The 26564-nt window shown below is 39.0% G+C and overlaps 1 protein-coding gene across 1 annotated transcript; it reads right to left on the minus strand.

Moving 5' to 3' along the window:
* Positions 1-894: 894 nt before the first annotated feature.
* On the minus strand, positions 895-26564 carry CA12 (carbonic anhydrase 12). Its single transcript, XM_072934007.1, is given in 10 exon segments — positions 895-981; positions 1664-1746; positions 6010-6136; positions 7187-7371; positions 7817-7880; positions 9555-9650; positions 10479-10623; positions 13967-14144; positions 22138-22158; positions 26474-26564. Coding segments are annotated over 10 exon segments (1077 nt in total).

The following is a 26564-nucleotide window of genomic DNA, read 5'->3' on the forward strand; positions in this document are numbered from 1 at the left end:
AAAAAAAAGTCTACTGTGTAATTGCAGCTGTAATATGTACTAGTATATATACTATATAATTAGTATATATACTATATACTAATACATCTATCAGGATTTTGTGGTTGAATGACAAGTCTGCTTAAAAGCAGCAGCAACTACATTATCTTCACATCATTCATACACTATAAATAAGAGCAGAATAATAAGACAATCTTCATCTCTAATTCCTGTGACAGTGAGGGACTGACTTCCTTAACAGATTTGTGAGACTGTGTAATAATTAGAAAGTGAGCTGTTCCCCTAGTAGTGTTTTCTCAGCACTGAGTTCCTGGGCTTGAACTCCATTAATAATCCATGCGGCTTTCATTGCATTTACACCTGTCTTTTCCTCTAATATTACAATTCCATTGGTGAATACACTATCATACCCTGCACTTTTCAAAACTGTATATGCTGTATCTGCTGAACAGCACATTTCAAATACTGATGTCAAATACAGTTTGTCCTTTATCTTGTTTATATTCTTGCTGCTAAAACCAGCACCTTGTTTTAGCAGGGAAGAGTGCTTGTAGCTTGATGAGTGTCTTCAGATTTGAATACCTGTGGGAAAACCTGTGCTAAACAAAACATAAAACTGGAGTTTAGGATTAACTGTAAAATCAAATAAAACACCCAGACTCAGTAAGCAGCAGACATGAGAAGAATATGGTGAGGAATTCAGCTCAGGGGTATTCACTGATCATATCTCTCTGGAAAACAAGAGAACAAGGGCTACAGAAAACTTTTGGCTGGTATGTGTTTTTAGAACTCTCTTAGGGGTTTATCATTAGCCAAGAACAAGTGATGTGTTTCACCAATTCAAAATAAATCAGTGCTATGAATGAAAAGGGACTTTTGTGACAGAGCAGGGCATCAAATTTTGGAGATGTCTTCTTTCTCTGTGTACATGCTTGGTTTGAAGGTGACTCCTCTGTTGTCTCCACCTCCCTTTTTGCACGTAAAATAAAACAAATTTATTAAATAAGTGTAATGCCAATGAAGGAAAAGCGTGATTAGTTACTTAAAGTTGTCCATTATGCATGTATGAGATTATTTTTCTCTGTACTAATGCAAATGTCACATAGCTTATTGTTTCAAATATTTCAGGAGAACACATTTTGTATGCAAGGTCAATGCTGAATACAAAGGGAATCAGGCTGTAGGAAAATTTGTAATCTTAGATTTTTTTTATCCAGGATTTGGCTTTGTTGGCAAACAGTATCTTGATGATCTTTTGGCAGTACATATTTCTTCCTCTAAAATGTTGTGACCTTTGGGAGAGGTTTTCCTAAAATTCCATTCTCCTTGTTTCATGTACCGTTCCAGGAAAAAATTGAAGGATACAAAAAGCAACTAGGAGCAGCAGTGCTAGCAAAAAGAACAAGAAAAGAACAAATGGCATTTGAGAAATAGAAAAACTGGGCAAGTCAGTTATTGATCCAGCCTCATATCACACAGGGAAATAACATCTACACTAATAAAAACAAATCATAGTTTGTAGGAAGAGATCATGTCTTCTGAAAGATCAAACTTTATCACTATAAAAAAGATGCAAAGTTTTGGACACACAAGCACTTCTCTGTGTCAGAGGAAAAATATGGCTTGAAATTTTTTTCTGATATGATAGCCAGATATCTTACCTTTTCTTCTTCAGTAGCCAGAATGCTATTGCAAGAATGATAGGAACTCCCAGAATGCAGGCTATCACAACAGATACCGCAAAACCTAGGAAAAGAAGGAAAACATGCACAACTGTTAATACCATTACCTTGAGTGTTGAAGGTAAATCTCTGGTCTGTCATAATGTTTGCATTCTGCATCTGCAACCTTTCTACAGCCTGGTCACACCACTTTGTGACTACGAATGGGTAATTTTGCACAGATGTTCTCTGGAATGTCCCAATTCCACAGCTGGCTCCACAGTTTACAGTGCTGTGACATGAGACACATGCTGAAGTCATAATGCCAATGTGGAAGCACTGGTTCAGCAGGTCATAGCAGGTATATGATTTTTATGCTGTAATAGAGATCATAAGATAACCCAAAGAAGTAAACCCAGGCAATCAAGGATGTTAAATTCAATGCCTTTTGTTTTCTCACAGAGAACACCACTGACTGTGGACAGCTGAAGAACGATATTCTTTGCTGTTGAGAACATAGCTTAAAGGCATCAAAGAAGGTAAAAATTAATTCAGGATATTGGTATGAAAAATGGAGTGATCTCTTGCTTGCATAAAGACTTAAGGATTATCATAATGCTATATTTCTTAGTGATCTTCATGTACATTTTTGGCAATGAGGCATTTTTTATTTCTTCTGGCTTCCACAAAGATCCTGGAAGTGAGCTCCCTTTTCTTAACTGCATTTTCTTAATTTAGTTATGCATTTTTAAAATAGTTTTTCAAATTATTTTTTCTCACTAAGCAATATCAGAGCACTTATAGAGTCAAACTGACAGGTTTCATGTATTCCATCTGAATATTTTCTCCTATTAAATCAGCTGTTGGTGAAACACAAATGTAAAATGTGGAGTTTAACTGCATTTGACCCATTAATTTGAAGTCCAGCTGAATGGAAGAAGCTCACAATCCATGGAATTGAAGAAGAGCTGTTTTACAAAAGGTGAGTTTTGTCATAGTAAAGGTGTCAAATGGACACAAATCTATAACACCAAAGAGATAACTGTAGAAAAAGAGCTTGTAGTTTGAAGAGGAAGGGCAGGGAGTATGTCTTGTGATAAGAGGATCTTCCTAGAAAATTTAGTTAGATAATATTTCAGCCTGATACCCTAATCAAAACTAGACATGAGTTCCTGTTTAACTGAGGAGGTTTGAACATCGTAGCAAATTCCAGCTGCATTTATACGAAGGGGATTTTATTGGAATAAATTGCTGATAGGCAAAATATATTTCAAACACACGTGAGTTTTGCTGTATAATCCTTAAAGATTAGAGGGTTTTTGAAACTTGGTTCTTTTAAATAATGAGCATGAATTTAGATGGTCATTACTGGCATCAAAAATGTGGATGACTGAACACCTCAGTCATTTTTAAATTTTGCAACAAAACACAGGTCAGTGGCCCCATCTTGTGGTGCCTGTGCTCAGGGGAAGGTGGCAGCTCAGGCTTGTCAGTGAAAAGGAAAAAAAGTTGCTCTGAAAACCTACTTGGTAGCGGCCTAAATGTGCACAACAGGATTTCTTTTACAAATTTCTGTGGTTGCATGGCTCAATCCTTGACTCTCTGCATGGCCTCTTCCTTCCTTCTTAATAGGTGTGCTCTGTTCCTATTTGAGGTGCAGCTGACTTCATCAGGCTGGACACTTGCAGCAGCCAGGTTTAATTCATTGAGCTTTGACAGGAACAATTTTTTCTTAATTTTCTTTTTTTCCCCTTTAGGTGAGGGGCTGCACCTGCGAGAAAGTTTTTGTGACTGCAGTAATTGGAATGTGAGATTACAGAGGCAATGAATACCCTTTTTGAAATGGGTTGAACATTTTTTTCTATGGTTCACTGATAGAGTCAATAAGCTTTTGTAATTTAATGTACTTAGACTGAATGGGGTTTCTATTAAAGTAGCACTGAGCAATGTCTTTCATAGCCATAGAGACTGATTCTGGGGTGTGAACAGCCCCACAGTCTAACTCTGCTAAGTCATGCCAGCTTTAAAGATACATTGAAAATGCTTTTATGGCTAGTGTCATCTCTGTGTGGGAGCCAATATTGTGGCTTAGCAGATGGAGAACTAAATGTTATTATTTGGTTTGACTCTGGTTCACAGCAAAAATTTTGAGAGTCACATCTAGGTCAAATTTTCCCCCATAAATGGAAATTATAATGCTTACACTATTTCTGTGAAATGTTTGGAGAGTCTTAGATGAAAAGCATAGTGTCAGATTTTCAGTTACTGGCTTTGTGGGTTGTAACTCTCTCCCTTCTACTATTAAGTACTGAGTGTGACTTATAGAAATAATATGGTCAGGTGCGGTCAGCTTAAGAAACAGATGGAAAGCTGTATTTCTCATTTCTGACTAACCATTCAGACTCAGCTGATCAATGGCTCATAGGTGTTGTTAGGAATTGACAACATACCCTTGTCAAGCCCACCAGATAGTGAATTTTGATAAACAGAGGATGAAGGTAGAAAAAGTAAAAGTTAGATCACTACAGAGGATTTCATGGTGAACCTGTTGTAATCACAAGGGAGGTGCTCACTCTGGAAGTTCTGGTACTTCAGGAAGCGTTTCTGCAGTGGCATTGCCATAGCAGATTCATTGTCCAGGGATTTAAGACCTGCAGGGGAAGCCTTAGTCTCAGAGACATGGAAGCTGTATTGCAAATTCCGCTGTTTGAAATCATTGCACATAATGTGGCTTGAGCAGAGATTTGAAAAAGATTATTAAATTAGCCATTCTGGACCCAACTAGCTCTCTAGTCAGCAGCCAGTGTTTGAGACTGGAGGTTGGAGAAGAAAGTTTTAATCTCTTTGTGGTCATTTAAGAATGCCATGGGGAACATTTTTCTGGTTGTCCAATCCATAAAAGCAGAAAAAAGTTTGACATAATCTTGTTTTTTCCCCACTTTCACTATTCACTATCTTTTCATTTACTCAAAACATTATTTGTGCAACTAGTATCACTTTGTATATTAATTACGGATATGTTAAGAACTATTGATAATTTGGTAAATTTGTAATCTTCTTAGGTATTCTGTTTAGAATCTAACAACGAGAACTTCTAGTGTAATTCTCATTTTAAGAGATTAGCCAATTTTTGGTGACAAATCTAAATCATCTCTGATTTCAGAGAAATATTTTGCCCAGGATTTGTTTTGGCTGATCTCTAATCTTCACTTTTCTTTTTTATAGCTTTCTATTAGAAGAGATACTTTATGAAAAGGTCTGTCTGTAGTGGGGAATGGCAAGAACAGCTACTGCAGTGTGCCTGCAAGGAACTGTTTCTGTTGTGTCCAAAACATACAACTCCTGTGTTTTCTGTTTTTTCATCAAAACACTGAAGAAAATGGGAGGCAAAGTTAAAATGATGTGCTAACACATCACTTTTATTAATATGAAAGTTTACTGCTTGGCTAATCTTTTTGGTGAAGTCTGCTTTTTCTTTTAGAAATCTTTTTTAATTTCAAATAGTACAGTGGCTTGCCTAGAATCATCTGTCTTGAGTGTACATGCCAGCTTCACAGATCCTTAAGAGTATTTATTTGCAAGACAACAAAGAATTTGGAAGAATACATTTTGCACAATGTATTCAAAGGCCTTTCTGTGAGGTACAGCTCAGCTTCTCACCACAGATGCAGACTTTTGTGCAAAGCCACCCACCAAACTTACATGTTGTCATTGTGTAACACTGCAGAGTTAAGCTTTTGAATCAGTTCTTCCTCATAAAATGGTGTTTTGGCTTTTTTTAGTTTGTAACACTGAATCATGCAATCCAGTGTTATGAATTATATTTATTTCCCAAGTTTGAATTCCTCAAGGACCTCTTCTGATTCTGTGTAGATTCCCCAAAACAGTATCCCTGAAAGGTGAAGTTGGGACTCCCTTTAAATGTGTGGTCTGCATAAGACCAAGCCTGACCTTGCTGAGAGCCAGCTGAGACAAGGCCATCTTAAGCACTTACACTGTCTGAAACAGCTCAGCTGTGAAGCTGTTTAGTATTTGGAGTGACAGCAAATACTTCTAATAAGAATGACAAGGCCAATCATGTCTTCCTTTTTTATCCCCTTCCTTTGGTTGTAGGGCTTCCCTGATACCCACTGTGGAAAAAAAAACTCTTACCTACCCTACCTACCCTTATATTTGTACAGTTGCCCATGCACCAATGCAATATGAGAAGAAAAGGCAACAAAGTGAACTGAAGGGAGATAGCTGTTTTTGTAGCAGTACAGTAGAGCAGGACTGCCATTCCAGTACTTCACGTTTACACAGATCACTGTGCCCTGTTTCTTTGCACAAAAGCATTTGTACAACTCACCTTCATGGAAGGAGATAAAAAACAATCTTTCATGGAATTCCTGAACATTTCTGAAGTTATCAACCATTTCCAGGGGTTCTGGGTCATCACTCTCTGTGCAGTACATGGCTGTTTCCAGTGCCAGTAACTATAAAGGGAAGTGCCTGTTCAGCTTGCAGAATACAGAGAAAACAGTTGCCAGTGTGTGATCGCTGGGAGTGTTTGGAAAAAAGAAAAAGGTGTAGTCAAAGGGAAGGAGATACATTAATAATTAAGTTTCATGTGGCCTAAATGTGAACCTAAATACAGAATAATGCTTTCAACAATGTGATATCTCCAAGTCCATACCTGTATTTTTTTTACATCCTGGTGAAACTACTGCTTACTATCAGATTGTCTGCCAGGAAAAGTCAATGGGAGGAAACATGGTAGACTTTTCCAGCATGCTCTCCCTGGCACAGTCTAACTCCTAAGTAGTATTACAGGCTACTTTTTGAAAGAGCTCTTTATTTTTGTAGAGATGTGGTCTGACAGAAGCTGAGAATGTATTTTCAAAACAAGGAGCTTGCAGTAATTCGATCTGAGATTTTGTTAATAATGTTTTCCCCTGTGTCTATAACTAAGTGAATCAGAAGATAGTGATTGTGAGTTTATAGTCTAGGTAAGTGGCACCTAAGAGCAAAAGAAGTTAATTAGATAAGCACAAAAAATGTAAGTTGGTAGAAAAGTTATGGAATTAAAGATGAATAAATAACACAACACAAGCTTTTTAGAAACTTCCCAACCCACCCAAGTCCATAAGGATCAAAACAGCACTAAAATACTTGGTGAATAATGTTCAGACATGGAGCCCAAACAATAATCTGCAGGTAACCAGTGGAAAGACTTAGAGCAGGGAGTAAGTACATAATGAAAATTAAAATTCATCTCACTTGACTGGGATTTTTTCAAGCTGATACTGTACCAATTGCTGTGCAGCTGTCTGTCCTTTGTTCTGGCCAACTGAGAATGTGCTAACAACAAACAGAATGGGATATTAATCTATGTCAGTTCTGTGCTGTTCTTCCCACTTAAAGGATTTTAGCAGTTTTACAGGAACATAAGAAAAATCCAGGAAATGAGAATATGCATTTGCTATGTAAATAATGTATAATATGTATTAATATGTATTTAATATGTTCTTTAGCAGACACCAGACAGGGAAATGTATCCTGTTGGAACTTGGCTGCTCTTGAGAAATTTTAACGGGGTGTCAGAAAACTGTCCAGAGAACGCTCGGGTAACATGGAGAAGTTGTCAGGGATCCTTTGTAGCGATAATACTCATCCAGTCTGTCAGGAAGTAGTTCTTGAATATTGAAACCAGGGACCAAGACCTTCTGATCTAAAAAAGGGGGTTTGTGTTAAATATTGCATCATGACTACACAGGTGAAGTGAATTTGCTTTTTGGTAAGCAGGATATTTTCAGTGTCATATCACTAGGAAAAGAAAAATACCTCTTAGCAGAGGTGATCCTAGTTTAATAAGGACTACAGGTTTTTAAGTTTCTTATGTACAAATCTTGTCTGAGACACCAAATCAGAGTCCTCTAAGATAAACTGTGGCCATAGTAACTAAAAAACACCATGTGGAACAAATAAGGCCCAGTCAGAATTACAGGGGGCATGCTAGCCATACGCTCTTCCCAGGAATGCACTGCATGTGGAAGCCTTTCACAGTCTGTGACAGATTTGCCTGGGATATCTGGACTGTTTCTTCAGCAAGTTCAATCCCTCTCAGGGTGACACCTGATACTCTCAGACATTCTCAATCTGACTTAGCCACTCACCCTTGTATTTCACATTCCAGAAGTGCCTGAAGATCTTTTCATAGGATGGGTTGAAGGGTCCAATCTGCAATGATCACATTATCAACAGCTGCGCAAATCACTAGTCTGAAAATGAGTCTGTGCTTCTGGTCTGTCCTAAGGCAAGGGCCTCCACCATCCAGATATTAATGTACTAGAATGGCATAAGTATTTTATATCTCAAAACATTCCCTCTATCCTCAGAGCCATGATAATATTCCTGCTCCAAGGCTATATGAGCTTCTGTGTTGTATTGCTGCCTTTACAACTGCAGTGCAGACTTTTTGTGTGCACTGACCCTATTGCCCTTGCCTGCTCAGAGTGCTGTGCAAATGAAGAGAAACCCTTTCCTCTGAGAGCATTGCAGGCAGAAGTTCTCAGCTGCTAGGCTTCTCAGATAATCTCCTGGTTTCCAGTCAAAGCTGCATTTTTCCACCCACAAAAATTTTTTTTCTGCTGCTTCTCACAGTCCAGGGAGGTAAAGAATTACACTATTGGGTACCACAGGGCCATAGAGCTACAGCTCAACTATCTGACCAAGGCTGTAAATCATCTATCACACAAGACTATTTTTCAACTGCTACCAGTAGCTTTTCAGTCCAATAATCAATGCCTTTTTCATGACTTCTTCAGAGCTGGTGCTTAGCAACTCCTCTGACAACCAGACATAGTAAACTGGTGTCTTTATGTTAACTGTAAAACCCACCAGCTGTCTGAAAGGATCCCTAAGACCTGATCTCCATTGTTCACTAACTTGATTTTCAAATACGATTGCTTAGAAATAACCAGAATCCCAGTATTATTCCCTAGTGTAATATACAATACTCTGACACTTTTCACAGCTACAGCTTCCAAATGAAATGAAATTTAACACAAAATTACTGTTAGGATCTTAGAGGTGTTAGGAAGTGAGCTTGGGTAATATCAGTTAGAGCTTTGTTTGCTAACTGGAACATTTTACTTTTTGATGGAAATGTGGAAACTTGTGATTTTGTTTTGTTATACTGCAGAAAATCCTTACATTTAAAAATTATCTTTAAAGTTATCTTACTGAGGAGTTTTAATCCTCAATAAGAACTATAAAAGTACAATCTACTATTTTTTTTCTTTTTGTTTAAGAGCATTATTATCTTCATACATGAGACTTAAGAAAGAAAATTTGGAAAGCTATCCTGATATATTAAAATGTCACTGAACATACTTGTTTTCTGTAATCTGTTATTCAAAGAATCTGGGAAGTGAGCAGGGAGAAAACTGTGGTTAAATCCTAATTACATACAGCGGTCAAAGGCAGAGTTGTGCCTGCCTGTGGCTCTCTGCTATGTTCAAACTGCTTCATGCTACATTAGCCAGCTTTGAGTGAATGAGCTTGAAATTCACTGTTGCCTCTTGTTTGATAAACACTAGCAGTCATGAGTCTGTAAATAAATGCAAAAATGGATTTAACATAGCTGAAGTTAATTTACTAAAAAACATGAGGAAATACTCAGAATTCCTCTTTTCATGGCATTTGGTCCTGGTTTGGTATGTGCTGCTAGAATCTGACCCTGTTTATTTTTTTGTGAAAGAGGAAAGGAAGACCCTTTATTCAGCCACTGTATATAATAATAATAATAGTAATAATAATAATATAGGTAATTTTCTACATTAAAGGTCTCTCATAACTGAATGATTGAAAGCATATTCTAAGCAAACAGAAAATAAAGATTATGCATCCTACCTCAAGGAGAACAGCCAAAACAGCCAGTCCATCTGCTTTGTCCATTGCTGCTGTTATATCTGGGTATTTCTCAGAGTTGTAATGTACAATATGCAGCTACAAAGGAGGAGATTCTTTGTTACAATAAAATCTGGGGCATGCTCATTTTTATCTTTCACAGTTAAAAAAGACCTGCAGCCACCTCAGGATAAGACAACGTGCGAGGGCTCTTCAGTGACTTCTGGGTGCAGTGGTAACGTCTTTTTAGAGAAAGGCAGAAGGTCCTGGGACTCGCAGCCCTGCTGTAGCTGAGTTACACACACCCCACACCCCACTACGTGATAAGGGGAGAAAGAGGATTCATGACTTCAGCTTCAAGGTATCTTGACTGGAGTGCTACTAATTTTTTCTGAAAAAAAGAACACCTTAGCACTCCAATATTTGGAATGCAAACCCCAGTGTTAAATACGACTAGAGAAGAAGCAGATTCCTAAAGTGCTGTAATGCAAGCAAATTATTCTGGCTAATTTCATTTTTTAAATAATTTTGAGGTAAATATCTGATTGGTAGTGCTTATCAAAATCTATTCCCAAATCCATAATTTAAAAATTAGAAAAGATAAGTAGTTTGTCACTGTGCTGAAGAAGGTGAGTAAAGGTAAACAGAGCAGCACTGTTGTGCAGCTAAAAGTTACCTCAAGTGACCTGATGCCAATTCTGAATTTTAGACTCTAAACTCCAGCTCCCTGACTTAGTATGTCCAAATCGATCTTTTTTTTATTGTGCACAACCCTTTTTTTTTGTATATCCCCAGATCATAAATACTTGGCTTAGAGCCTCATAGCCTTTTACAGTCATTTACCTAAGAGAGAGATCCTACTTTGAAACAATAGAACCTACCCACCCTTCTTGGCTTCTTTTCTTGATCTGAGCTGGCCTGCCTTACCTCTGCTGCAAAATGCTTCCCACTGACAGTGAGCTCAGAGCCTTTGGACTTGTTTCAGTTTCCCCAATGCAGGTGAATTTGAGACACAGTGTATTCAAATGGGAGGCTTCTGATGGACATAGCAGGTGACAGATACATTTTCACTACAAGGAGATCAAAACCAGATAGGAACAAATGATACCACAGCACTCAAGAACAGGACAAATAAAAATACCATGTCTAAGTATGTTATATATTGAGTATGAAAAAAGCAGATTCTTAACTCAAATTCATCTCAGTCTGTGGTAGAAGATAAACGCTTCTGTTCTCTTTAAGCCTTTCTTGGTAGATCAGGATTTAGAACATTTAGAACATACCCGTTTCTATTTTCCTAAATATATGAATTTAATGTGACAATTGTTGCTAGTGGAAATCTTTGAAGAATGTGAATTTATCTCAGACATTGAGGAGACAATTATTGATATGTCAAAGCCAAATTTAGGCTCATGTATCTTCTTTTTGTAATGATTGAAAATGGTTTAATAAATTAATATTTATCATGGTAATTTATATCCCCTGTTTTATTGAACTCTGCTGTCTCTTAATCTTCTTTTAGGAGCACCTTCTTTTAGGATAAAACCAAATAAACTCCCCCCTTTCCTTGCTGCTCCCAAAAATCCAGAATACTGATGTTGAGCAGCAAGATAATCGTAGGCCTTAAGAATGAGCATTTCCTCTCTTGATAGAGACCTTTGTATGCATGACCCTCACTTCTGCCCACACGACCCTCACTTCTGCTCACTAAGGCTCTTGGGTGGGGAAGGCATGCTGGCTTGTTGGAGATTTTTGTGTAGAAATTACAGCAGTAATTCTCAACCCAGCAGAAACTTCTCAGTTGTTCACTTGGAGCATTTGGTATTTCATAAAGCAATGGCTTATGTCAAGAACAGATTGATTTTTTTGCAATTTATCTTTATTATTTTCCAGACTGAACACAGTTTGTTTTTGGACTGCCCTGGACATGTTTTTCAGGGGAAACAAGGCTCAAAACTGTAGTGAAATAACAGCTGTGACCCTCTGTATTTTTAGATTCCTACTGAAAAGGAGTTTTTTTAAGCTCTACTGTTTTCAGTCTAGGTGATTGTATGAGCTGGCTGGTGAAGAACATCAATTATATATAGGAATAACTTAACAGCACAATACTAAGCATCCTTCTGGTTTTCTCTAGCTGAAAGAGATATTAGCAGCAGATGGTATAATGATCAATTCAACAGAGGCTAATTTTTTGTTACTCAGAGGTAAATTAATTTGTATCTAAGTGCGGTTTCTAGAGTAGGACGCATCTCTACTCCTTCTAGGAGCAGTAGAGGTGCATCTGACCTTGGAAATTAATTTCCATTTTCTTGAAGGGGTTCTTGAGTTGAGACTTTTGTCTCGACTTTCTTTCAGAAATAATCAAACTTCATATTTTAGAGGTGGGATCTGACAGTGGTAGTGACTTAGCTTCTCCAAGGAATATGCTTTTACCAGTGTGACTGTTTTGGGAAGGACAGACTCTCAGTGTTGTTCTTTTGGCTCATTCTTCACTTTGGCACCCTTCAAGTACAGAGTAACAATATTTCCTTCTCTGCCTATTGCCTGTCACATCAGCTTGATGCATTCAACTGTGAAAGTCCAGTCTTTCACTTAGGACTGAGAAGAACCTTTAGGAAAAGAAGGCTCACAAGGAAAGATGTCCCAGTCATTCCTAGTCTGAAGCAACCTGGTTTTAAAGGAGAAATTGATCAAGAGGAAAACCAGGAATCTGTCCCAAGAGGTTGGCCCTTACTGAAAAAAGGGCTTATGATGTTCAATTGAGATGGTCAACTTCACTGAAAGAATGATTTAAAAAGAGATTTTTGCATGTTGGAAAATTTATAACCAAGTATGTGAGACCAGAGGCCATTTTATAATGTAGGTTATTTTGATACTTCTGCAATAAAGGAGAATACAAAGAAGGAGGGCTTTATAACTATTCTTATTTCTAGGTCTTCAAGTGTTTCAGGAAGGAATGAAAAATGGTGGGGCTGACTCACTGGTATTGTATATTGTGTCATTACAGGAGACCTTTATGAGACAGCATCATCTGCCTTTACCTACTGTACTGACACTGATTTAGTGTTACTGTGGGGAGGATCTGTTTGTACATTATTTCTAATTATTTTTCTGTCTTCTTACCTACCACTACATATCACTGTCTATCTTACCTTACACTAAAGAGGTTTCTGTCTCCAGTCAAAAGAACAAAATCGTGCTCCTACATTTTTTTTCCTCTTCCCCATGTCCTCATGTTGTTCAATTGAGCTGCTTTGAAGAATGGAAGAGACGCATTCCCCATATGTTACCAGTTAATATCTTTTTAGCAGAATCACAAAGTCTGTTTCTGTTTCAGTGCACCACAACCAAAGTAATAAAATCTTGGGCATTAGTTCTGATATACCTAGATTTTATTTTAAATTTCTTCATTGTTACGTGTAATAGATATAATTAGTGCCATTTCTAATATGATATATGTGATACTGAATATTTGTTAGAGTATACACGTTTGTATTAGAATTCTATACACATTTGTATTAGGATTCCCCCCCACCCTCGCAGGCGAGACTGGGTGTATAATGGAAACTGATTTACAAGTAAGAAGGTACTGCTCGCCAGGAGATGGGCCATGTCTGGGGAGCTACGGGAACCCCAGATGCTGATCGTTAGCGTGAACGACCCGAGATGGATATCATGGAAATCCTCAGGCAGATACATGTGAATACAGCGTTCCCAAATTCCCGTAAATTTCATCAAGGGATTCAACAAACTCTCGACACTGAATTGTTCTCCCTCATCACCAAAAAAAGAGAATCTTATTAACATATGGACTCTGAATAGAAGAAAAGACTGATTGCTGAAATCTTGGCCTCAGGCGGAATTTTCCCTATAAAAACCGCTTGTGCCAGGATGGAGGTGTGTGAGCATGGAGGAAAACCTCTGATGAAGCTGACTCCTTGTTGCACACCCAGGGCCAACCCCGGGCTCGGCTCTGTTCTTTCCTTGTGGCTGGCTAGATAGAATTTGATTGCAAAATAAATATTTTATTTTTTCATATTAATTTGGCTGGAAAAATTTTCATTTATAACAGTAGCATTGTAATAGTAGTTTAATAAAGTTTTTTCCTTTGTTATTAAGCTTAAGTCTGCTTTGCTCTGTTCCTGAACACATTTCACAGCATTCAATTGAAAAGTTGCATTTTCATAGGTGTGCTAGCATTGTGCCAGTGTCAAACCATGACAACTTAGTACATGCCCAAATTTCTCTAGCCTGTTCTGTAGATGTAGGTATGCTGATGTGAAGGCTTTCTCATCTGATTAGCAGCTTAATTTAATCTAATAATCAAAGGAGTCCACTCATGAAGTAAAAAAAACAATTAGTTCCTGCAGCTCTTTCTTTTACCCTTCCTTGCTGTCTGTGAGCTCCCTTACCTTGAATGGCCATTATTGATCAATGTAAACTGGTCAGTGGAGGGCACTTTACAGCCTATGAATTCTAAAGGCAAGAGATTAGAGTCATACTGGAGAATAGCTTTGTGGAAATCAATTGGTGATTGGAATACTCCTCCACAAAACAGGTATTTCTTTGGCCAGGCCTTCTCTCCATCAGGACCTGCATGAATTAACAGAGACACATTTGTCAAACTTTCACTATGCAGTTAACACAGACATTCTCCTGTGTCAACCTTCACACAAAGTTTGGAAAATAAGCCTTTTCTAAATTTTAAAGACTTTTATTTTTCAAAAAAGGACCTCATTAAAATTGAGGTAATGAAGGATATGATCATTTTTCTGAGGGTGTAGTGACCTAGAGACAGGTCTGATTACATCTGACCCTCATATTTTTTCTTACTGTACAAACTGTCTGGCACTATCTAACAGGATTGCATAATTTACAGTGAAAAGCTAACTTGCAAAAATGGAAGGTGTTATGGCGATTTGACTTGCAATAACTTGCTCAAACTCTGGTGAAACTTTTCTTCATCGCAGCCTTTTGCCTGAGGTAATATCTGCAAAGAATAGATAATATCAAGAGAATTTTAATTGTGCCTTTGATTTCATTCCACATTAACATCTAGCAGATGTTTACAGACCACAAGATGAGATGATTTGGATTTAAATACCAGAAGAGGTACTTACAATTTTGTTTCTCCGTGTGTCTGTACATTCATTATTCTTTCCAAGGCAGGAAGGTCCTTAGGGATCACCCAGTCTGATCTGTGTAACACAGGACACTGGGCCTCCCTGGATCAATTTCGAATTCCATGAAGCCATTTTTTTCAGAAGGGAATAAACATCTATTCTTTCTTTAAGCATTGCAGATAAAAGATACTTCATTAGTGCCCAATGGATAATTACTCTCCTTGGCAGCTTGCTTTTCACTGTGAACCTGCTGTTCCCATGCTTTTGCTCCTCATTGAAGTACTTATAATATAGAGGATATAGTTTCTCACTTCTCTTAAACTATGTAGATTGAGTCCCTTGAGTCTTTGATTAGAAGGCTTCTTTTCCAAAACTATAATATTCCCAGAGGCTTCTTTGAAGATCAGGTCATCAGTGGCAAAGCCTGTTCAGATATTTTCTGAAGGAAATTAACAGGCAGGAGGATTCTATTAGCAGTTCACCTTATTTACATGAAAGACAATTGCCAAGTAAATGGATAGTGGGGGTGAATCTTACTTAAGCATAGTACATGTGACAGAATCAACAAAATCAGTTCTGATGCTTAGAGACAGGCTTACTTGTTGCAGCATTTCTGAGACAGAGAGTGCATGATTTATGTCTGGAATGAGATTTGAGCTACTCCAGCCTAGGCCTCAGATCTGGACCTTGTGAGGCCTTCAAGCCTGTGATGCAGTTAGAAATTAAGAGTTTGTGGTGCAGTTACAAATTATATTAAGGTGTGATGTGAAGCACTGGGCTTTCTGGGTGTGAAGTAGTACAGGTTTATAGTGTGAAGTTTAGTCCACCTTAAGACAAAGACAAACAATGTTAGTTTGCCAATGAGAGTGCCTTTTTAAACTGTAAACTATATAGAAGTGTATATAAACTGCGCTCTTCTCACTAATAAACTGAGAACATTTGATTAACAATATTGGTTTGACCTGCGTTTGTCCAGTCCAGCTTTCCTGTCTAATAAGGCCCCTGGCTTTGCTTACTTCCTTGGTAAAGCTGTTTAAGAGTATTCAAGACATAGGGTTAGCAGGTGACATTGTTTGCAGTGTGGATACTCAGACTCAATCAGTGCTATTCAGTATAAATAGTCCTTGCTGTTGCTGAACTTAAATTTTTGATTCCAGTTCACTGACAATCACATCAATTTCTTTCTTCTTACATCCTTGTGATACTATCTTAAAGTTGCTGAAATTATTTCAAAAAGCTAATAAATTTTATGCTGACATTATAGAAGCCTCTCCTCTACCTATTTTTGGCAAATAACAAATACATCCAGAAGAGCATAAATTCCGTACTGTGGAATACATACTGAAGAATATTTCCCAGGAAAATATGCATTAAGATATACCAAGAAGTTCAAGCTTGCTGTGCAAGACAATGACACTAAAATTTAACATTTTACAAGGAACTAAGATTACAGCAATGTCAGAAAATTGAGAAGCATTTATTGTAAAAAGATTTCAATAATGTTAAAAGGTTTGATAAGGTAGTGAATTTGCAAGAAGATTTTAACATATTACTTATCACAGCTTTGGAAACTTGATAATTAAATAGGTGATTGATTGTCATGGTTTGACACTGGCACGATACTAGTGCCCCCCCCATGAAAATGCAATTTCTCAACTGAATGCTGTGAAATGCGATCGAGAACAGAGCAAAGCAGGCCCAAGCCTAATAACAAGGAAAAAAAACTTTATTAAACTACTACCACTATGCTACTATAAAAGAGGGGGAAAAAAAAAGAAGAAAGAAAACCACACACAATTCAAAATGAAAACCTTCCAAAGCATTCCTCCTCCCACCACCCAACTCCAACAAACCACAGTGAGACACAATCTGGACCCCAATCAGGTTTTCACCCTCCAGATAATCAACACTCAGTCCATCTACAGGGAGAGAGGAGTCTCTCTCTTGTGCCACAGACCCCCCAAGAAACACAGCTGCCACATCCTGTGCTTCCATGTCACACATGGCACCGCCCGGAGAAAAAGTTTGCCAGTGGTGACCCTCTCCTTTCCATGCACAGTGCTCTCACCACCAATGCATGGATGGACAGACTGCTTTTAGGATTTTTTCTTTTCAAGGATGCCCTGCCAAGAGGGGAAAAAACAACAGTTCAGTTTTTTATTTTTGGGACCACAGTTCCCCGCATTTCCCCCTGGGGCCGAGGATCCAAGAACAGAGATCTTATCTTCTTCCTCTGCGAAGACAGGGGGCACCACCACAAACCTCCTTAACTTTTCTCTGTTCGCTCCACTTCTGTCTTTTCCCAGCTGAAGCAGGTCTCTTTGGCTCACAAGCATCCTCCTAAAATATAGTCTCTCTTGGAGGAGAAGATCAGTTCAGTCTGTGGCTAACAAGAAAAAGTCCAGCTAAAAGCCACTCCATCATCTCCTCCCACCTGGAATTTCTCCTTCCAACATCCCAGGTCCCAGGTTGTCTCTCTTCCTCTCTTTTCAAACCAAGGAGGAGAAAAATTTCACAAAGCTTTCATTTATCAGGAAGGGTTAAAAGTCCCGACTCCCAGAGACGGCTTGCTGCCCAGGCTCCAGCTCCCACAGGCGGCTGGGCACCTTGCGGCCCCCCCGCTCTTCTCCTTCCCCGCGGTGAACTGCTGACAAAAGCACCGCCGTCTCTTTTTCTCTCTTGGGAGAGAGAGACTCTGGGGGGAACGGAGACATCCCAGATTTTCTCCACCCTTCCATCTGCAGGGGGCCAGCCCGGTTCCAGTCCCTCCACCCTTGGGCCTACCTCCAAAGGCCACATGGCTTCTCCCGTCCCCCACCCAGCTCGTGGCCGGGCAGGGGAGAGTCCTGCACTGACCGCTGACCGGAACCCAAGAGAGCGAGTTCTCCTGGGAATTCTGCTTTTAACCCCTCTGTGTTCTCAGAGGCGTGTCTACCTTCAATTGGTCAATGTCCAAATTGACCTCTTCCTTCCGGAAAAATTCTTTTTCCGTGTCAAACCACGACATTGATGTATAAAATAAAAGTCTACTCCCAGCCAGGGAGTCATGAAGTACCAATCATTTTTCAGTACTGTGTTTGGGGGATTTAAATGTCTGGAAGAGCTGGCAAGAGAATATGGGAACTTCACACCTACATCACCAGTTCAGAAGGAAAACTTTTGTCTCTTTTATAAAATGATGCAGCTGTTGCAGTCTTTATGTACCTTGACCCTTTTCTTGACATATATCTGCAGCTCCACTCACAGCCCCTTAAGCTACAGAATGTTTTGCTTGTTTCTCATTCCTGCTCAAGTTAAAAAAAAACCCAACAAAACCAAACAAGACCTCTTTTTTGGTACAAACCCAGTTTTTATAGAAGTTCTGTCTTTTGTCATGTAGTCTTTCTAATTTCAGTGCCTCAAAACTTCTGTCTCAAAGAGCTGAGCTTAGTTTTGCATATGTGAAATTGAGATTTCTAAGGCAGATAAGCCACACAGCTGGAAGGCATTTCTTAGTTAGGTCTGCTGAAAATGAATGATTGATTGTGAACCAGATTTTCCTTTTTCTGTGTCAGTACACTCAGATAAATTCAGTAGAAATCACATTGTATTTACAAAGGCTTTGGCTGATCACTACTGAATAAAGAAGAGCTTGTGCATGTAAAAATCGGCCTGTGCTACAAGTCCCAAAAGATATTAACATAATAATATATAAGAAATATTGCCAAAAAAAAGAAGTATTGCAAAATTATCTTCAAAGTTAATTTCCTTTTTGTGTGACACATTTGTGACCCAGGCATTTCAGAAGTGTTTGCTGCTATGAGGATCCCACCAGGATTGTGTCAGCAGAGCTCTAATTGTGCCATGGGCCTGTTCTACCCCCTCAAAACTCTAATTCAGCTGTTGGAGTGAGCATATTAAGGTAGGGAGCTGCTGGTGTCATTGGAAGTAGGATCCTTCCTGCTACCACTGCTCCCAGTGCTGCGAAGAGCCCTCCCTGTCCTAGGGGGTGCAAAGTCAGGCTGCTCAAATCCAGCTTGTGGACTGCTTTGCTTGACACAAGTTCAGAGGACCACGTTCCCTTACCACACTGAAATTAGCCCTGAGCCTGACTGTGTCCTCATGGCTATTTAATAAAAGATGTCTGTAAATAAAGCAGGAATCATTTGCTGGATTGTCTGGCTGCCCACTACCCAGTGAGCTGAGCAAAACACCCTCAGCACCAAGGCTGCATGTGTCCATCATAACATTTCCTTTGGCAGCTTTGTGCTTTCCAGCCAGCCCCAACAACACTGGTGCTGCTGGGCAATGCAGGACAGATGTTCCTTCATGAACAGTGTGTCTCCTCACAGGATATATACATTGACCCATTTAAGATAAGGAGAAAACAGCCCTGTGAGACACCAGTGGTACCATCAGACTGTTGCTCTGATGACCAATTAATATTCGTGTTGTTCCAGCTTCTCATAGTCTATGCAAGTTCTCTTGATCTGAAGTACTGTAGTAAATACATTGGGTCAGTAGTCCAGGGAATGTCTGTGGTATTTTTGCAGCCAGGCAGAGAGCTCTTTGCCCTGTTTTCAGCCAGCTGGAAGCTGTAAAGCTGCCATTTGCCCAGGGCTGAGGTGGTGGTGAAGGCTGAGTCCAGGGTTCCTGCCATGGTGACATAACCACATGGTTTCCATTTTGCTCAGTGCTCAGTAATACCATTTTGTGCACACAGAGCCAATATGTGTGTATCTTCCACACGTGTCCAGAAGCAAGCTTGTGAGATAGAGGAATTGCCAGGGGCTGTAGTTGTCACTGTTACTGCATTCAAGTGCTGTATGAGAAACCTGGAGTATGTTCTACTGTGTTCACTAAAGCTGGCATTTCTTAAGGGAAAGTGGAAGGGTCTTAGCAGAGGTTCTCAGCACCTCACTGAATTGGAGTATTTGGCAGCAGCAGAATGGAAGAGTTTTCAAGTACAATTAGCCTGATGTCTATTACCAACAGTTAGTGTCTGCATTGTAGCATAAATTTGTCTCTTCACATGCTAAAGTACATTTATAATTCTGTTGGCACTATTACTGCTAAAGCACATCGATAATTCTGTTGGCACTATTACCTTAAATTTGTCTGCAAAGCTAGTTTTCTCAGTTGGAGCTGCTTGTCCACTCTGAAAGGGTGATTCTGGTGCTCTGATTTCATTCCAGCCCACTTACACTACAGAAAAAGAGCCAAAACCCAAAAAATTGAAGCCTAACATCCACTTCTACAGTTGGTTTTTTTTTCTGGGTTTTTTTCTTTTTTTTTTTTTTTTGGGGGGGGGGGTGTTTGGAGTTTTTTTAGTTGGTTGGTTGTTTTTTTTTTGTGGGGCAGAAGACTTCAGCCTGCACTTCACAGCCACAGAGCAGCATTGCCAAAATCTGCCCGCATATGCTGTCTTGAGCTGTGAGGCATTGGAACCACTCTTTCAGCTCTTTAACTTTCCTTATAATATACTTGATCTACTTTGTCCACTTCACAGAAGGTGGAGCTACATTTCAGAGAACACAAAGCAAACCTGTGTCACCAGGGCTGGAGGGCTCAGGCCTCACTGCTCTGTGGTGTTTCCTTTGGTCACTTTTTCTTGGTCTATATACAAGGGTAGTGGAAACAGGAAGAACAAATAGCATTGCTTCAGTTAGACTAAGGAAGAAGCAAACAGGAGTGGTTTAGCCTTTATATTTGATGTATCTAATGCAGCACTTTCCATTACATGCAAGGCAAACTCTCATGTCTTTGGAATGCCTGTGCTGAATAGATAAGGCCTGATCACATGTGATGTCATCTTGCTTTGCCACTATGGCCTGAGGTACTAACTCTGCATCAACATTCAGTTTTACATATTGTAAAATATGTAAAATACTCAACAAATAGAAATCTCTGACAATGAGCACTCAGATTTCTCCTCCACTCTTAATCTTGTACCTTGACCCTCATCTTGACATCAGTCTGCAATGCGGTTATAATGGCTTAATTTCCTTTCCATTCCTATTGACCTAATTTTAGTGAGAGGCACTGCAAAATGTTTCAGGGGCAAAGGTAAACAGTGGAAGATTTAGAATGCCCTAAGGAACTAGGATCATGGAGGGGCTCTTTCCTGGCAGTCTCTCTAATAGCTGTTTTTCTCTGTGGGCATCAGTGCTTTACCTCTGCTTTTCTGTACTATTCTGTGCAAGTTCAGTTGCCACTTCAGTTTTTTTAAGTTACTTTTATATATTTGCTTTTATATGTTTTTCTAGATATGTTTTAAAATCTATAGTTGAAGGAAAAAATAATCTGTTTTGTGAACCTTCTCTCTATCTTCCATACATTTAGAATGTCAAAATCAGACTGCAGTATGGAAGAGCTTAACAGGAATTGATGAACTTGGACACTGAGAATAACATACTTTGAAATCAACAGTGGTATCCAAATTCCTAGGAAGGGAGAAGTAACTAATTTAAACAAGCATTACCATGGGAAAGAGGGCAAAACTTCTGCTTTCGTTGTAGTAAAAAAAAAAAAAAAAAAAAAGTTTTCTTTACTATCCAGCAGGGTTAGATTTATCTGATGGCTGCTGTCAAATTGGAAAACCCAGGCTTTTGTTAAAGCTGTGTCAAGCTTTTTCCCTACTGGGAATGTGAGGTCTATGTGTGGACACTGGCAGATACATATGCAGCTGACAGTTCTTCTTCTGCTTATGTGAAGCAAGTCAGGTAAACTGGAGCACAGCCAAAAGGAGGAGTTCCTAGCAGCAAGATCAATCTCAGAGGTTCTTTGTGTTGTCTTGGGACAGCACCAAAAGCTTAAGCAAGCATTTTTTTCTGAGATTCTCCATACTGCCTACTTCTGTGTGGGTATTTGGCATATAAAATGCTACTCTGAATGAGGAAATAACTCGCTAGAGGATTTGATCAATTAAAAGAAAAACACTAAATAATTCTTTTCCTGAGCAGCCACCAGGTCCTTCTGAGTTAGTAGATGACTAAAAGGATTAGTTACAAACTAACACTGCCTTCCTAAAGGTGATATATTCTGCTTTGTTATTTCTGGGATCTTCAGGGACCTGAGCCTCCAGTAACAGAATACAGGTGACTTACGGAACTCTGATTCTACTTGAAAAACAAGACACATGTGGGTAGGGGGCGAATGCTCTTTGCAGAATTAGGCTAGAATGTGCTGCTGGCCTGTGACAGCTGAGAAAACAGAGGGCTTTGGGGACCCTCTGCAGTTGTAGGGCCAGCTTTAGTCTGCTGAAATTCCTGTCATTCCACAAGGAAATTTAGAATTCAGTAACTGATTCTCAGTCACACAGATATGAAACATGGTGGATGAATAACAGCTTTCAAGAAAATTGACCAGATTCAAACCTGGGTAAGGATTGTGATCCCAGTAAGTACTCACCAGAATACATTTGGCTGATTGTCTTTAAATCACAGAAGAAAGCCATAACTTTGTATGTATGAATTAGTACTTACCAATATAAGACCATTTTAACGCTGTTTAAAGACAAAGGAAATACTACTTTGAGTATTTGAAATTGATCTTACTCTGTAAAGAAACAAATCGCTATTTAAACCCATGTATCGAATGTTGCAATGCTTTTGTCTATCTTTTTAGTCCCAGCTGTTGAGCAAAACATAGAAAAGCATCAATACTTTCAAACCTTCTGATATTTTATGAGCCTTTCTCTCTCAAATTGTAACTATAATTATCCCTGTGATCCTGCCTGTAGGGGTGAATTTCATGTGGTCACCTAAGTCTTGGGGCAAGACTGCTCTCAGTACTTTTTTTTTAATTGGAATATCCACAGATTGTCTGTAGGAACACCCCAGGGATTTTTTCTCTAGTTAGGAAGCTAAGGAATATAAGTGGAGTGTAACTACAATAAGCCCCCTTATGCCTTGTTGAGGAGTTTGAAAAACATCAGTGATATGCTGAGAAGTGATGGACAGAAATGAATAGACAGACTTTGAAAAAAGGGAGTATGACACATGAACCCATATAACTCAGAGAATCCCAGGGAGAGTTAGTGAGTGTTAAATGAGCAATACTCATCCACTACTTAAGGAACTGAACTTAGGACAGTATCTCTGCATGTTTTTGGAAATGTCTTGACTTATAAAATGCTCCTTTTAATATTTTTTCCTGGTCCTGAAACCTATTTAAAATCACTCAACTTGCTGCATAATTAGAGGTGCTCATCTTGACAGACCTGAACAGTTTGGGTTATCAGGATAATGCTGATCTTTATTCTCTGCAAATTTAATTTTATTTCTGCTTAGAAAACAGTCCTGAAATACAAATCTTACAAACAGTGAGCCTGTGAGTGGGTCTGTATGCATGCAGGCAAATATTTATCATTACATGCACTTGTCTGTTCAATACATGGTTCTTGGCAGCATTTCTTGTGCTCTGAAGTGTGGTCACAGATGCAGCTCTTCCCTAAAAATGTTGTGTGAAATATTTGGAATTAATTTGTTGGGTTCTGCAAACCAGGTGCATTTAGCTCTTTTGTATTGATATGTTGTGGGAACATGAAACTCTCTGCTTTCAGTTTGTTAGGATCAGTGTGCCTTGTTTCTTTACACTGGAATTTTTAAGGCAAGGTCTCTGTAATCATCCTGACTCAAGTCCTCAGGTTCCTCTCGTAGAAGAATTCACATTTAAGATTTCAGGATGAGAAACCTCATTCTCCTCTTGCCTTCTCTCTGCAGGAGATTATCTCTTACTGGGGTTTTTGGGGGTTGCTTGTGTCTTTTGGTCATTCTGTAGACAAAACTTGCATAAAGATAGAAACAACTGGCATTAGGTTTTAGAAATATCCTCATGTGAGGAGGGTTTGAAGAAATACTGGAGAAAAGCAATAGCTACTGTGTTCATACTCTTATTGACCATTAAAATTTGTATGAGATGTCAAAATGATGAGTTTTATAATCTACAGCATCCTTAAAACAAACACTTTTAGGCATTTACAATATTTTGGTCAGTTATACCACTTAACACAAAAGTAAGTGAAAGCTTCAAGTTTTTTGCCAAATGAAATATTCCTTAACCTGCGAGCATTTTGATGATCTGTGTGGAAACCCAGGGCAAGGGGAATATCCCCCTGTCTGCCTTGGGGTGCTCTGACTCCCAGGAAAACACTGACTTTGACCCTCATTCATGAAGAAAACTTCCAAAGCCTCATGGTAAACTAGAAACCACAAAAGTGTGAAATAGATTGTAGAGATTGTAGATAGTAGTGTAGTATGTCACATGGGTGAGAAATTTAGGTTTTAGGATTTTTAGTATGTTATAGATGGGTTCAAGATGGAGGATATAGGGTGTCGTCTCGAGTTCTTTTCTTCTCCTTCTTCCTCTTTCTTCTTGGATTTAGGTGGTATCTTGTAATTGGGTAGAAAAATCTGCATTGTGGGTCTTTAGGGGTCAGTTATTGGGTTAGAAAGGAAAATAATTTAGGTGTCACTTCTTAATTGGGTAGTTTAGTTTTTGATTAGACTTAGAAAGACCTTGCAGCATGAGGTTGTTGGCTATTTTTGTGCTGTTTTCACACATGCAAGGTCTGGGCGCAGACAGCGTGCTTAAGTTTTGATAACAATAGACAGAAACTGAAGACCGAAAAAGTCCAGCGCATCTCTCATTCTTGACACAGAACTGCTCCAGGGGTGTCTCCCCTGCCAGGGGAGCCCCCAGGCAGTTGCCCAACTTGGGGCCTGCAAACTCACAATCTGCTGTTTGCTACCATTATGACTTTTTGGTGACCACAGCCATAGAGATGCTGTCGGTAGGGCTGAGGCACATTTATGGTCATTTCATCTTGGATCAGTAGATGAATCAATGACCAGATGGCAGAAACTTCTTGATTTTATCTGAATGAACACAGAGAGCTGCCAACCTCAGACCCTGAGCAAGATTTTTATTGCTGGCTAAGGATCTATGTACAAATCATGAATGGGACGGGACTGCTGAGGAGCGCATCTCGAGCTATTTATTTTCCAGCATCACTCTCATTACATAGTTATGACAATGGGAAGATGCCAGCAGCTCACATCCCTGGCAGCAGACAAAGAACTCAGTGTTACAACTCACTTAAAAGTTTTTTGACCAATCACACAAAGCAAAAGCTTATTGACAGTAGTTCTATCCAATCTTTATAAGCACACGTACTTTTTTGTTAAAACAATGCTTGCTTATTTCCAATACAATACCTGCTTGCAAGCCTTAAGGTACAATGCACAGAGCTCCATTATTAAGCTTAGAACTTCCTAATATCTCACTAGATATACTTTTCTGTACCTTAGGGGGTTATTCTAGCCAAGTGTTAATACACAGACCATTGTTCTGTTTGTTCTCACTTTTCTACTTATATAACTTTTCTGCTGACAAATCTTATGGCTACTGCTTAGCTCTAATAGCAGTTCTGCTGTGTATGAGGCCTGCCTTTTGCAGCTTTCCCAAAACCCTCTGATTTTAAGGATTCCCACTGTTGCTTTTATTCTGCCTGATAATGAAATGAGAATCAGGCAGACTGTCACAGGGTGTCAAATTGAAGGATTCCCGTTTAGAAGTGAACATTCAATGGCTCTATATCTGTGGACACTCTCCTGGCTATTTGTTCATGTTGGAATGAGTATTGATGAGTGATGCAGAGTGATACCTCCATGCATGGCAGAGGAGGTTCCTAGAGCAGTCAAACCTGTGTTTGACTGATCAACAGGCAGGGAAAAAATACATTTCCAGTGTCTCTGGAGAGCTAGGAAAGTGTAAATGGTTGTAGGTGTGATAATCTACTTGAAAAGATGTCTGAGATAGGCAGATACTGTAGCTCTTGCCATTTCTTGGGACTAGGTTCCAACTAAGTGTGAGACAGGGCCTCTCCAGAATTCCCTTCAGGATGTATTGTAAAACATATCTTTTCGTCAAATCCTTTTAATTCCAAACTTTCTGTATGGTCACAGAAAGCATAAAGCTTTATTTATTCTGTTGTTCTGGAAAGCATCAAGTTCTAGGAACCTCTGTCCTTCAGTGGGAGATTCTGCTATAGACTGTAGGCATTTTTTCAGAGGACATATGCACAAAATAAGAAGATGACCTTAAAAGTTTGAATTCCATGCCTTTTGCGGCTCATGGAAAAAACCTGGCAAACTGCTTGTCCTGACAGAGCTCTCCATGAACTAACAGCTCTGGATTATGTTTGAACTTCCTGGATTATTGTCCCATGAATATACGTGCTGAGTAACACAAAACTTTAGAACAATTCCCCTTATATTCTATAATAAATCCCAGTAGATTATAATTAGTTTGAAAAAATGAAAATTTATTATAATCAGCTTGACTACATGAACACTGATTCCTAAAAAGAGAATGAGGAGTGCCAACCTCCTGAAACTAGTCTTGTTTCCAATATAAGAGAATGACCTCTAGTGTAGGGTGCTTCACAGGGATTGATGTTTTTCTCTCTGGTTTAAAAATAAGCAGGCAGATGGAAAGGTGTGATGCTTACACTAACTCTGAAAGGGCCAGTCTCCGCTTCATTTTATGAGAAATAAAAATCACAAAGCAAAGCATACTGAGCATGCAAGAAATCTGTAATACAACTAAATAAGAGGACCAATTCTTCTTCCCTGTAGAAGTCAGAATACCTATTCTGAGCAATTGAAATAAGGATACTAACTCCAAACAACAGCAGACTGCAACAATATACAACTTTGAATATGATTGAATAATAATAATGAAAGGATGCCATTTGTCTGCATAAATGGCTGCTTTAAGGTACAAGAGACAATAAAATAGAAAGCTGAAAGACTTTACCATTCAGCGGCGCTTGCATAGAGAGCTGTATCTTTAGGAAGAAAATAAGCACTGTAGCCACTGTGATTATCCTGAAGCTCTTGGCTGACAT

The sequence above is a fragment of the Taeniopygia guttata genome, chromosome 10 (assembly GCF_048771995.1).
Source record: "Taeniopygia guttata chromosome 10, bTaeGut7.mat, whole genome shotgun sequence".
NCBI classification, from domain to species: domain Eukaryota; kingdom Metazoa; phylum Chordata; class Aves; order Passeriformes; family Estrildidae; genus Taeniopygia; species Taeniopygia guttata.